The sequence below is a fragment of the Eubalaena glacialis genome, chromosome 13, assembly GCF_028564815.1.
Source record: "Eubalaena glacialis isolate mEubGla1 chromosome 13, mEubGla1.1.hap2.+ XY, whole genome shotgun sequence".
Lineage (NCBI taxonomy): Eukaryota > Metazoa > Chordata > Mammalia > Artiodactyla > Balaenidae > Eubalaena > Eubalaena glacialis.
In genome coordinates, this window is record NC_083728.1 from 25,726,438 (window position 1) to 25,740,788 (window position 14,351).

Here is a 14,351-nt window from a genome sequence, read left to right on the forward strand (position 1 = left end):
ATGCCTAGAGCAAGCAGTGCCTAGCTTGTGGGTTGTAAGTGGTAGGAGGTGTTCTAGTATCTGAGTTTCTTTAAGAGGAACATAGACTATGCAGACCTGTAGCCCCTTCTCCCCCCAAACATTTTGCAGGCTAAGTGTTCAGAAAAAATGCTGGGCTGGGCAGCCTGGAAGAAGTACTGCTGTGGTGTATGAGGCCCCAGTTCTGACCTGGCCTCTCCAATCCAGATTCTTTGCCCTGGCAATACTCAGTTTTCACATTTGAATAGAACATTAGATTTTACAGTGTGTTTTTAGAAGTTGGGCTTTATAGTATGTGGTATATAGTCTTTTTCTAATTGAGAAGATGAATTTATAATTTCAAAAATTTAATTCCCATAATCCTATCACCATAGAATCTTTCAGTATCAAGAACATTTTTCCAAGTTAGTATCTTTATAATTTTTAAAACTGCCTAAGAGTCTATCCATGTTATGCCATAGTTTATTAAGTCAGTACCCTACTGGTGGGTTTTGCTAATTCTTGAAAATGCTATGAGTGTAGGCTTTGAACAGTCTGGAGTGGCAGTCCTCTACCACTGATTATAGCCTGTATTCTCATCTATAAAATGAGAAAATGCCTACCTCAAAGATGATGAGATAGTGTATGTAAAGTGCTTAACCCAGGTCTGCCTTGCACTATGCACTATCTATCTTCCTTCTGTTGAATACCTACTTCCCTTAGGGTGAATTTCCCTGGTCAGAGGGGAGGAGACTTAATGGCTGATAGTACTTGTAAGCATATCCCTTTTCCCATATCCCTTTTCCCAAAGGGTGGCCCTGCCAAGTGTACAAATCCTGAAGACTACAGGTATTGCTTCTATGTTTATGATGACGGTGGGTTTACTGACCTTGTTAAAGACTGCTGTGCTTGGGGTGGTTGCCTGTCTCAGTGATCCTGATAAACCCTGCCACCCTTGGCCATAGGAGCATCAAACTCTCCCAAGGGTTTGCAACAGAGGCATATTCCTTCAATCTTTGTCCCATTAATGGTGGTGCTCTCCAGAGAAGAAAGGACCAAATACTGGGTCCCCTGTGATTGCCATGAGTCCTGTCCCTTCAAACCTTCCCTAATAGCAGATATTCATGAACCCTTCTAATCACTGCCCCTTGATTTAAGCTTGGCTTCTGTTTTAACACAATATTTGAAGGCACTGGAGAACCAGCTATTCTAAAGGATAAGTACTAATGGACATTCTTATTGAACACCACCATTTTAATGGGCACCTTTTAAAATTATATTCATCAGCTGCAGATTTTCATGAGCTTTTAAATGAGCCAGGAACCAAATTAAAGCCAAAACACTACATGGGAAGTTGGCCAAACCTAATCATATCATGCTGGGCAACATCTTCAGTATCATAAACTATTTTGGCCTCTGAAAATTATAACTGCTTCACTTTTCAGTCCCAGATACACCAGTGCACTATGACAGATGCCTCTCATGTGGCCCAGAATCTGGGCTATTCTTCTCCTTTTTTTTTGGCTGCACTGCGCGGCTTGCAGGATCTTAGTTCCCTGACCAGGGATTGAATGCAGGCCCCAGCAGTGAAAGGGCCGAGTCCTAACCACCGACCACCAGGAAATTCCCTCTGGGCTATTCTTAAATAATCATTTATATAATAAATGGCTAGTACTACCAAAGTCCCTAATTTGTGTGAGGTCCTGTTCTAGGTGCTTATATATATTTATTCATTTAATAAGCACAGCAACCCTTTGAGGTAGGTATATTGTTATCTCCATTTTACAGATGAAATGGAGACTCAGAGGATAAGCAGCTCACCCAAGGAGTCACTTAGTTGGTAAGTGGGGAGTCAGGATGCAGTCCCAGGCACTTGGGCTCCAGACCCTGTTCTCTGCCCTCCAGGAACTTACAGTTTAGTGAAAATGACTGATGACCAAACCAGTTGTAAATATATATAATCTGTACGACCTGTAATAAAAGTAGCACACAGGAGGGGCAGTGCTAACTCAGGCCAGGAAGGTGTCTGAGAAGGTGACTTCTGAGCTGAGCTATGAAGGATAAATGAAGGTTAACCAGTGGGAGAAGACAACATTCCAGGTAGAAGCAACCTCATGTGTAAAGGCACAGAAATCAGACAGTTCTTTTCACAATTAGTTCTATGTGGCTTAAGAACAGAGGGCTTAAGACTGGGGGAGGTATTGAGCTAGAGAGAGAAAGGAAGAGGGTCAGATCCTAAAGGGCTTACATGCTATGCTAAGGGGTCTGGAATTTACCCACTGAGCAGTGGATAACTGATTGGTGGTAAAGAGGAAAGACTGATGGGAAGTAAGTGGCAGGAAGGCTAGTTAAGAAGTTGTAAAAGTCTATGTAAGAGATAAAAAGGGCTTAACTATTAAGGCAGTGGGATGAAAAACAGGTTAGAGCAAAGACATACCATGGAAAAACTAACATGATTTGACAATTAGGAGTGGAAGATGTTGACATGAGCAACGGGGTAGACAAAAATGCCATTCTTCAAGATGCAGGACGATGAAGATAAAGATGGGGCTGGGCACGGCTCAACTGAGATCCTTGTGGACACCCAAGTGCAACTATCAGATGGGTATCTGTGTATGTCCCCCCGGCACTCCTGGGGAGGATTAAGTTAAGAGTTGGAGATTGTGGAGGCCTGAAAGTGGAGTCTGAAGCCATAGGTTTGGTCAGCCAGGAATTTATACACAAAAATTAAAGCGGATGAAGAGGTGCTGGCATAAGAGGAAGAGTCAGCAAAGGAAATTGAGTATGCAGAGGAGGAGAGCCAGGAGAGACTGTTGTTGTCACAAGAATCGGGAGAGGAATTTCAGAGTCATTTATGACAGGGGCATGTGGTGAGCGACTGCCCAGGTTTGCAACCTGCCTCCACCCCTTCCAAGTGACAAGATTTTGGGCAAATTATTCAACCCAGAGTCTCAATTTCCCAACCTGTAACAAGGGATGAGTATCTCCAACTCTGGGGGATTGATGTGAGGGTTAAATAAGATAATGCGATCTATGTTAACTCAGCAGAGCACCCAGGAAATGCTAACATATATATGTTAACGTATATATGTTATATGCCTTTCTATAGATTCTGCAGAGGTAGAATATAATTAAGAAGACAAAGGTAGATGCTGGATTGGATTGTTTGTATTTGCTCCATAATTATGTCGTTGACCCAGTCACATGTTCCTTTTTAAAACCCTTATGTGCAAGGATGAATGAGACAGTCTCTCACCTTAGGCAGCTCCCTGCGTGGTCAGGGAGCTGGACATTGGGGTGTGCAGGGCAGGGCACAGAGGAGACAGACACTGAAGGTGGGGTTTGAGGAATAAGGGAGCTTATTATTAAAAGGGACTGGAGAGTTGGGGGAAAGATGGGGTCCAGGTCAGAAAGTAAGAATGGGTAACCCTGTCAGTTTCTGTTCAGTCTACAGAAGAGCCAAACCCATGCACTTGGCCAAACAAGACCTGGCTGCTGTACTTCTGTGGAAGGACACCCTGATCATCTGGGCTCCCACAGGGGTACACTGAGGTGGAGGTGCAGAGAGGAGCATGTGTGCACCAGGAGTCCACTGACCAGTCAGAGGAGAGACGTATCCATTCGTTCATACAAGCAGGATGGCTAACTGGGCTGCCCCATGGCCTAGTCACTAGACCAACGCACTCCTCTTGACTGCAGTGACTCACAAGAGTTATTACACCAAAAAAGGCCTCCTTGCTGTTATCTTCCTTTGCCTCATTTTTATAATATTCTATTGACTTTTTCTTTGTGAGCTGCCTGAAATAACATTTTGAAACAAGGTGAGTATAAAAATAAGTAGGAAAAAAAATAGAACAGGAAATTATGGTCTGTTATTTTTTAAGAGAAAATCACCTGAATCTGGATTAGGTAATAATAAGTGCTCTCATTTAGTAAGTACTGTCATAAAAAGAATGTTTTTTTCTTTTTTCAGATGAGGAAGATGAGGCTCACAGAGTTTAAGTGACTTGCCTAAGGTCACACAACAAAAAGTCTAGATAGGAACTCAATTCAACAGAAGGTCTTTACTCCTAACCCAGTCTCCCAAAGTAGAGCAAGCTACTTAACCTTTGAGTCTCAGTTTGTGTTCTGGTTATCAACTGATATATAGCAAATCACTCCAAAATTTAGTGGCTTAAAGCAACAACAATCATTTGATTATTATCACTCATGGTGCTGGGCTGGAGCCATCTTGAAGGCTTCCTCACTCATGTCTGACAGTTGATACTGGCTGTCAGCTGCAACACGTACACATGGCCTCTTCACAGCATGGTGGCTGGGTCCCAACACAGAAGAAGTAGAAACTGCTAGTTCTTAAGAACAGGACTGGGAGACTGGCATAATAGCATCACCATCACTGTATTCTACTGATAAAATATTGAGTCCAGATAAAGGGGAGAGGATATAGAGACCACCTGTCAATGGGGCCATGTTCTAGAACATCCACATTTATAAAATCTATAAAATGGTCATAATCACACAATGAAGACCTGTTTTTGTCAGCCCAAGCCCCCTTTCTTCTAGCTGTAGAACTCACATTTTCCATTTGGGGATTTTCTCCTCCCTCCACCCTTCACAGGCCCTGTGGCCATGCTCTGCCACCACTTAGAAGCTGCCTGAGAACACCACCAACAGAAGAAGCAGAGCTGGGGAATAGAGAAAAAGATTCCTGATGGCAGCTCCTGAACCCCCGGGTCCCACTGGGTCTGAAAATCTACCCCTGGGCTTTTAAATTTGTGAAACAGTAAACTTCCTCCTGCTTAAGCAGGTTTAAGTTCAGTTTCTATAACCTGTAACCAAAAGTTCACACTACATCCACCTGAAAGGGTGGTTGTGGAGATTAACTAAGTGTAAAATGTGCCTTTTATACAGCAGATATTCAGGAAGTGGCCACAGGTAGAGGGATTTTGATATGCCCAAAGCCAGTCAATGGCCCAATTGGGATTCAAACCCAGGACACCTGGCTCAGAATCTTTTGCCCTGCTCTACCGTCTGTATTTTTGTGGTCTCATCAGATGGCCCACTGCATAGTATATATATTATGGGACAAGATGTAACCTGGCCAGGGTTGGCTAATACCTGACACATGCCCATATTTCAATTCCTTGCCCATAAAAAACATGACCAAACTATCATGTTACTATTTCCTAATAGTCTAAAAACTGCTCCAAATCTTCAAAAAGCATTCCAGCAGCTGCTACTAAATGTTTTGAATTGGCAAGTGAAATGAGGCCTGAGATAGGTTAAAAACAAATTACGGTCATAATGAGGAATTGGGCTTAGCCATACGACTTGCTTTGGCCAATAGACCCTTACAAGCATGACACAAGCAAGGAGCTTGAAGAGCACCTGCGTATCAGGGCTTACCCTGTCTTGCCTGCTAGATGCTACGAACATGTGGCCCAGTTGCCCCCACTGCCCAACCACTTGACAAGTGGGTGGTTATCTGGGACCAATCAGCTTCCAGACAATCTGCCAGCTCACTTCAGCGACATGAGAGCCCAGATGAGATAAGCAGAAGAACCACCCAGCTGGTTCACAGCCCAAACTGCCCAGCTACAGAATCAGAAGCTAATAAATGTTCACTAAAGGCACTAAATTTCAGAGTGGTTTGTTATACAACTGAAATAAGGCCCATTTACTATCCCTATCTAGGCCAACCCCTCACACAGATGAGGAAACTGAGACCTGGCAAGGAAAAAGACCTGCCAGGGTCACAAACCTTACTGGCAGCAGTAAAAGGGGGAAAGCATTAGCTCACAATCCAGGAAACCCACTGGCTATGACAGTCCTTCAAGAGGGCTGCTAGGATCACAATTGATACTTAAGATCTTGAAAGTATGTAGAGAATATCAGTGCTTTGGGCAGAATCTGGTATCACATTTCTTCGTGATCTCCTTTTGTTTTTCAGAGGTTGGAAAGAAAAATGAAAACTATTGAGCAATGCAATGGGAAGTGTCTTTTCTGGTCCCAGACACAGGGAGGACGGGCAGGTATATGCAGGGTCTTGTGGATCTGAACCTCTCAACTCAAGGGCCCAACTGTGAGCTTTCTTAGCAGCTGAAGTAGTTCAGGGGCTTTTCCGGGGCGCCAGGTTGGGGAATCCCATTTTGACTTTGTCCAGGATATTTCCTGGTGCCAGGGTGATAAGACAGGGCCTCTGGGTAGGGCAGATGCTTCCAACTCTGGAAAGGGTCTTCCCTGCTCTTCTCATGGACTCTATGCCTGGCATACTAAGGAAGCCCATGGCCCATGCTGTTGTACCTGTACCCCCAGCTCTGAAAAGTGAGTGCCTCAGTAAAGCATACTGAGTAGTCCTTGTAGAGTCTAGAAGTGTTATTACAGTACAATGGGCGCACAGTACTAAGCTCTGGGGACACAGAACACAGTGCCAGCCCTCAGTGTGATATTTACCAGGCACCAAAACCCCTTTGGACTTTGCCCAAGTTCCAGTCCGGGGCAGCAGTTCCCCACCTTGTACAGAGGGGAACATGAAGACCTACCCAGGTGTGCAAGTGGGTCAGCTAGAGCTGGGCTCTGATGTCCTGGGTGCAAGGACAGATTGTAGGTTCAGGGATTGTAGTGGTATGTGCCACCAAGGGCTCTTCAAGGGGATGAGACACTCCCTGTGGACCTAGCCCCTTCCTCTAGACACCCTCTTCAACTCTCCAACTCTCCAGATTGAAGTCTTTTGACCAGTTCCAAGGGGCTACTTTTCACTCCAGGTCTGGGTCTCTGACTGAAGGCCTCAGCCTCTAGCCTCTTTCCCCTTGCTGCCCAAGATCCCTGTGAAAAAACAGTGTCCTAAACCAAGACACAGAAGGGGAGGAAGTGGCGAGTTCTAGAACCATTTTAGAGCTGGGAAACACCAGACTTAGAAACTGAGGCCTGGACCTACCACTGCCTGACCAAGTGGATCAAAATCGCTTGGCACTTCTACCACGAGTGCTCTCATGGGCACTGGCACATCTGACCCTCCCGAACAACCCTACTGGCCATTTTAATCCCCATTTTAGCCATGGAAACTAAGGCCCAGACAGATCGGTTTCAGGCACCCTAGACAATGCTCTCTGGCGGAGAGGGGTGAAGGAGGGAGCAGAAGCGGGTGTAGCAGACCTGCCTTCTGGTTGGACAGGAGGGCCAGGGCACCTTCATGAGAAAACACAAACCATCCCATCTCAGAGCAAACTGGGATCCAATCTCTTTATTGTCAGGGTCCCCTCCCTGTGGGTCCCACCCCCCCTCCAAACCTATAGAAAAACCCCAAGCCTGGGAGTGTCCTGGGGAGGGGAGGCAAGAGTATAGGGAAACTCTGTGCTCTGCCCTCTGGCCTGGGCAGTGCCAACAGGGAGGGAGGGTACATGAGAAGGGGATGCTGATAACTCCACCTGCAGAGAATGTGGCACTGGCTGGGACGCGTGAGGGAGGTGGTGCCTGCTGCCAGCTCTCCTCTGGGACCCGCTGGGGGTGGTTATCCAGGGGTGGGTGCCCAGCTTGAGGCCTGGTACGGTGTACGCCCTTCTCCTGCCGGTGGCCATTGCTCCTGTCAGACTGAGAAAGAGACACAAAAGAGAGACTAAGGCTGAGAGGAAGACCCCTTCGTGCTCTTGATAACAGGGGGTGGGAAGAAGAAAGAGTGGAATGGTGTTTGCTGTTTGCAAACAGAGATATGCCTGTGCTCTGGCTCTGGCCTCATAACTTTCTGGCCATGAAACCTTGGGTGAATCTCCCCCTTCCCTAAGCCTCAGTTTCCTCACCTGAGTCCCCAGCACCTCTCCTGCAAACTGGCTTAACAAGGTAAAACTTAGCCTCCCAGGTAAAACAAACCACGAAGATTGCCTAAACTTAAATGTATGGTGGAGCATCTCATAGCATGAATGTGTCATGCGTACAGACACCTCTGTTGTTTGAGGCCTTCCTCCGCCCAAGCCTGTCTTACTCTGGCAACAGCCCCCAAAGGAATGGGGCAGAAGTATGGGCAGAGCTGCTGTGGCCTGGTTTCCCTCCAGGGTGGGGTAGAGCAGGGTGGTAAATACCAACCAGAGAGTGAGCTTTGAGACCCACACCACTGGGTTCAAATCTAGGCTCCACCAATTACCACCTGGGGATCTTGTGAGATACGTGGTATCTCCCTGCCCCCTTCAGTGCCTCAGTTTCTACATCTGTTACACTGGCACAATCACAACCTTGTAGGGCTGGGGTGCACGGGGCATTTCCTCCAGACAGGATCAAATCCCAGCCCTTAAGTCTGGCATAATCATCACCCTCTGATGATGAGCAGCTGCCTCTCCCCACTGTGCAGAGCTGGGACTGCAGCCACAGGAGGCTCCTGGCCACTTCTCACACACCGAGGACTGCCAGCGTTCTGTGCCTGTGATAAGGGTGCTCCCTCAGACGCTTCTCCCTCAATCCTCAACAGGCGCAGCTACACATCACCTCTTCCACCACACCCCTCTCTGAGCCCCTGGCTCTCCAGTCCCTGTCATCCTGCTCACACTGGGTGGTAATGGTTTGTCTTCCTCCACTAGACTCGGAGCTCTTTACAAGTGGAGACAGGCAATGCGGCTCAGAGTATTCTGAGGGAACTCCTGTTGGGCGGACCTGGCTAGCCCATCCACGGCTCCCTGCTCTGCAACCCACCAAGCCCCTACCACAAATGGGCGTGGCAGGATGTCTGGGGACAACAGAGCCTTCATTGCTGGGCACAGCACTACCCTGCCAGGTCTACTCCACCCCTCCCCACCAGGACCCCCGTACCTGCTTACTGCAAGGCCCCATCCTCCGCATCTGTGTCCTGGCTGTGCTCCTGATAGGGAGGAGACAACAAAGGACCACACATCACTCACTGCAAGCTCTGTCCTACCCTGGGGCCCAGAGCACATATGGAGACCACACTCAGAAAGGGGGAGGGACAGCCAAAGGGAATAACTATGGGACCAGTCTAACTAAAGGCTGGCTTGGGATCCCAACAGGGTAGTCTGAAGGCCCCTCAGGAGAGAGAAAGGACCAGTCAAGGAAGTTCTAGGTGTGCCAGGGGGCACATTCTGCATAGAAAGACCTTCTTAGGTTGGAGCAGACTGAAAGCCTAGTAGACTGGTGAGCTAGCTCCCCATCTTAGGAGCATCGAAGCCGTCATTAGGGCCTCTATGGAGACTACTATGCCTGAAAGAGTAAGATGGGGTATCAGGCTAGGTTTAAATAAGAAGAGACAAGCTGGGCATGAGGAAGACCTCTCAACTGTTATGGCCATAAGCCCATCTGTCCTCACACCAGAACCCAGCAATGTGGAGAAAGTTAACAGACCCACTGAAGTCCAGGCTCCAATCCTGGCTCAACCCTTATTAGCTACAACGCCCTGGGCAAGCTACTTGACTCCTCTGAGTCTCAGTTTCTTCATGGTGTAAAATGTGACAAGAGTAATACTTTGCAGAGTTCAGGGCTGCTGTTAAGGTTAAATAAAGTTAAAAAGCGTGAACTACAGGGCCTGGTGCTCAGTGTTAGGTAACTAAGTACTAGGCACACAACAGACATCTTATAGACTCAGAATCTGGTCTACTTTCCCACTTAATATGAGCTCCTTGCCTCAATCTGAAGAATTCCAATAACAAACAGCTCACTCCCTCTTGAGACAGCCTGTTTTCATTCTGAGGCAACAATGGCTTTTAGAAAATCCTCAGGTGGAGTAGATACCCACACTCCCTGTGGCTTCCCCAGGCAATCCCCCTCGTGCTCCCTGGAACTCTGCAGACCGTGTGTGTTTCCTTGAGTCCGTGACTCTTCCCTTCTCCGACTCATGTGGAAGACAGAGTCTAGAATGGGCCTTAGGCTAGACAGAGGTCTGCCCCAGTCCTCAGTGGGATTTCTGACTGGCAGCTGAAATAGCTAAGTACTCCCTGTTCGTTCCCCCCTCTTCCTCACAGGACTAGAATCCCTGGGAAGGAAGGAGGGAGCTCATAGGGCAGCCAACCGGCTCAGAGGTTCCCCCTCCCCCTGCAGCCCTCATGCAACCAAGGGTGCAAAGTCCAGTCCCAGTCCCAATTCCCCCTGCCCCCCCGCATGCCCTCACCAGCTCCTCCTCGCTGTGTGTTAGCAGCCCCTCCTCATCACCGTCGTCTCGAGCCTGTGCTTCTCCCTGGGGCGTGCCTGCCTCAGAAGCCGTGTCCTCTTGGGGGGCCGGTGGCCGGCTGCCGCCACCACTACTGCCACTGCCACTGCCGATGCCGATGCCACTGCCACTGCCGCTCTCGCCCTTCTTTTTGCCATCTTCAGGCGGAAGCGGGGAACGAGGGGAATAAAAATCAACCTGGGGCAGCTGCCCGGGGTAGCACCTTAGCGGAAGCTAGGCCTCAGCACAGTGGGTCCAGGTGGGATTGGAGGCCACAGTCCCTCTCTGCCCCATGCACTGTCCTCCCAACACTCTGCCCTGTGCCCCTGGCCACTGATCTGGGCAGGGACCCTTGGAAGCTGACCTGGATTGGCCTTCTGCTCCTCAGCAATCTGCTCCAAGCGACCCAGCAAGGCATCGATGTTGGACTTGATCTGGGTCAGCTCTGTCTTGATGGTCTGCAGCTCACTGCTCTTTACTGAGAGTGGAGGGAGTACAGGGATGTCACCTAAGGGCTGGGAGCTTGACACTTAACACAAGACCCTAGCCCCATTCTGTCAACTAGGAAGACAGGCCAGTGGCAGAAACTATCCTTGTCCACGGTCTTTTTCTGGCCAGGGAAAAGGCCAGAGCTGCCTGTGGCTTCCCCCTGAGACTTTCTGGAGGCCCTTCTGAACCTGGATCTCCCCCACCATCCCCGACCCCTCCAACTCTGAAAGGGACTGGGGATGGATAAGAATGGAGGTGTGTGGTGTGTACCTCTGTGTGCACCTGAGCAAGCATGTGTCTTTGCTTATGTTAGAGAGTGGTATCTGTCTTTCAAGGTGTGTAAATGTGAGTGCTTTACAATCAGATTTCCTGAGTGCCTGACCACGTGTGCACACCAGAATGAATGTGGAGTAGCGAGCCTGTGTGGACCTGTCCTTGTGCTTACTAAAGGAAAGATGACACCATTTCCTCACTGGGCTCCATGTCACAGCACTGGACTCTGTGCCTAACCCAAGACCCTCCTCCACAAATGTCGGTCTTTTCCTCTTAGAAATGCATGAAAATACTCACTTGGTTGTATTAGAGCTGCAGAACTGTGGGAGATTTGTTCCTTTATCTATTTTCCAATGTAAAAAAATGTGATTCTATTATTTTGCTAATGACAAAAATAAAAATTACCTAGGAAGAAGATATAGTCACTCACACTTGATCTTGGCTGAGCCGGTGGTGGTGATGGCTGTGGAACGGGCAAAGAGCTTGACAGGTATGGTGGTTTTGACACGTCGGACCAAGGGGACTGTGACCCGGGGTCGCTTCACAGGGACTGCCCTGGGCACTGGCACTGGTGACAGGCGGCCCCGATAGTCGAAGAGCCTGTGAGAGCAAACGGGCCAGAGGCTGCAGCATGGCCTGTGGCCACCAGGGGGCACTGTGACCCTAGAGCAACAAATGTAGGGCTGGTGAAGGGCTGGGTAGCCTGCACTCCATACCTCATCCTTCCCAGTTAAGTCCTGAGGGTGAAGAGCAAGGGCTTTCTGGACCTCAGTGACCTTACGACATCCACCTTTCCTACCATTCAAGCTGGGTAGGAGCAGGGGAGGTGACAGGTGGTAATGGTTACCACCGTTCAATGGTTAGCCCCATTCAACAGAGGAGCAAACTGACAGCCCCAGAAAGGAGACTTCCCTAGATCACCCTGACACCCAGTCCTGTTCTATTACCTGACCTACTTCTGCTCAGTCAACTGTACCCCAAGCTCTGGTCAGAGTTTGCAAATCTCCCTAAAGCAGTACAAATCCCCAGCCGGAAACAGAGAGGTGAGGGAGTGAGAGTCAATCCCTAAGCCTGCCTAAGCCTCAGTTTTCCCATCTGCCTAGTGAGGATGGCTACCCCAAACTCTGTGCCCCCCACATCCCCCAAGGCTGCTGTGAGGGTAGAGCATGAGAGAACTTGGTTAAAAACACACGTTAGAAGGTGTGAAATGTGAAGGGCCAGAGTACCGAGACCCTCAACTCAGGGGCCTATGACCTCAGAGGCATGAGGCTGGAGTCCAAGCCCCTTTCCTCATTCTGGGCCCCCAGTCACCCCATCCTTCTCACTCGACTTTGGAGATGGAGGGGCAGGGGGCCCAGTGGAGTATCAAGGTTAGGCAGCTCGGTCAGACCCTCTATACCAGACAGTATGCTGCACCCCCGACGCCATCACCCAGCCCTTTCCAGGAGGGCTTCTCTTCCTGATCAGGCAGAAACTCAGTAAGCCAAGTAGGGGTTTCTCCCACCGCTGCTGCTGCTACCACCTTTCTGCACGGAACAGCAGCCACAGGGGTATACTATGGGATCACTTTCCTGATGACAGCCAGGTAACCTGCCATCACTAGGCAATTCAATGCCCCAAGCCTTGGTACTCCTTTGTTTAGGGAGCCCCTGCCCTAGGGTGGTGATGGCTGGAGATGGAGAGTCTCTGGGAATGGACCCAGTCCCAGACCCTGCATTTCTGCCCCTAAGGGGAGGGGGCGGCTCTGGCCTTGGTCAGAATCACTGAACCACAGAATCCCAGAGCTGGAAGAGCCCTGAGGGATCACTTGGTGCAAGCCCATTTCAGACTGGGAGGGGATTTGCCCAAAGTTGTGTAATCTATTCAGTGGCAGAGCTGAGATTAGCACCCAGGTCTTCTGACTCCCAGGCTAGGGCACTTTCCACTACATTGCACTGTCGCCTGAAACCACTCACAGGTGAGAAAACTGAGGCTCAGAGAGGTCTGTTCTTCCTGGACAGCCTGGGGCAGGCTGAGAGGGAGGGAGGGAGGGAGAGAAGCAGGAAGGAGGAGAAGCTTGGGCCAGCCCCCACCATGATTTCCACAAGAATGTGGCTGGTGCCATGGACGCTGGGGTCTGGCTAGGCTTGGGGGTGGGCCACAGCCTACCAGGGACTAATTCAGACCTCCAAAGGACTGCTGGCCTCTTGGCTATAAATATAAGGCTAAGAAGCTCAGACTGAGCTCTGAGGTTCCTTCAGCTGGCTGGGCACCTCAGAGAGGTAAGGAAACTGAACAGCAGAAGCGTGAGGGCTCAAATTCCCTGCACCTGGCCCTGTACCTGTTTTGTATTCCAACTTGCTACATTTATAGGTCCCCTGGCTGTCCAGTCCCATTGAGTCCCACCCCAGGATTAGGAGGGGAAGGGGCGGTCAGAGAGTTGGGAGACAGTGTGGGCTGGGGAGAGCTCTGGCCTGGGCACCTATAGAACTGGACCCTAGTCCCAGCTCTGCCACTAACTTGCGGAGCAGCCTTGGGCAGATGCCTGTCCACAACTCTGGGCTTCAGTTCCCACTTGGAGGACTGAGTGGGCTGCACCAGCAATCTCTCAGGACGCTTCCAGCTTGGCTGTTTCATGCCTGGGCACGCCCCTCCCCCGCTCACCTGTCGTAGAAGTCGTCCCGGTAGTAATCATAGTCAAAGCTGTAGCCACTGGGGAAACAAAGGGGAGAGGGCCGGGGCTTAGAGACGGCCACTCAGCCCACTCTTCGCAGGCCCTCATCTCCAAACACCTCCCCAAATTCTAGGCTTGGCATACCCTCACCACCAGTGTTCACTCCCTCTGTGGAAAGAGGAACCAATCCCACCCAGAGACAGACAAACAAGACAGAGCGCCCCACCTGTATATGGCAGATGCTGCTCTCTTTAGCCCCTTGGGTCTGTTGGGCTTTGGCTCTCCAGCCATGTTGATGTCTGTATGGAGGGAGGAGGCAGAGTCAGATGCTGACAGGATATCAGCACCCATACACATATCACCCTCATGCACGTGTGCAGCAATTTATGTGTTTACATGAGATACACATGGACTTCACTCACTAACATGGACAACAGAGGTCTTCACAAATTAGACTCATACCCACACATCACATGCATATAGTTGTTTATATATTCATATACATTCAGATACATGCATGCATGCTCACAATCACACACACACACGCCACGTACATCAAATTATATGCTTTCTCAAGTACACTCATATAAACACATACATCAGACACACACCCTCACACATACGTTCACACATCCAGGAAATAAGATCACACACTCTCAACTACACTCAGACGTGGCTCCAACATCCTATACTTAACTGCCCATATGCAAATGAGCCAATGCACAGTTACACAAACCTACCAAACATCTTTATGCCTAGAGCAGAGTTCAGCAAATGTTAGGACCTCAAAAAATA

At 49.4% G+C, this 14,351-nt stretch overlaps 1 protein-coding gene across 7 annotated transcripts in view; it reads right to left on the minus strand.

The window, feature by feature from the left end:
* Positions 1–7,214: 7,214 nt before the first annotated feature.
* Positions 7,215–14,351, minus strand: part of RALY (RALY heterogeneous nuclear ribonucleoprotein) — an 81,379-nt gene continuing 74,242 nt past the window's right edge. For 5 of the 7 annotated variants that reach the window (XM_061207748.1, XM_061207744.1, XM_061207747.1 and 2 more), the window contains 6 exons: positions 13,783–13,855; positions 11,334–11,566; positions 10,506–10,619; positions 10,103–10,299; positions 8,794–8,842; positions 7,215–7,587 (listed from right to left, as the gene is read on the minus strand). In XM_061207748.1, coding sequence (XP_061063731.1) covers positions 8,798–8,842; positions 10,103–10,299; positions 10,506–10,619; positions 11,334–11,566; positions 13,783–13,855 — 662 coding nt within the window. In that variant the 3' untranslated portion in view covers positions 7,215–7,587; positions 8,794–8,797. Of the gene's footprint in view, positions 7,588–8,793; positions 8,843–10,102; positions 10,300–10,505; positions 10,620–11,333; positions 11,567–13,546; positions 13,595–13,782; positions 13,856–14,351 lie in introns of all 7 variants that reach the window. The other 2 variants (XM_061207749.1, XM_061207750.1) reach the window with 2 other exon arrangements.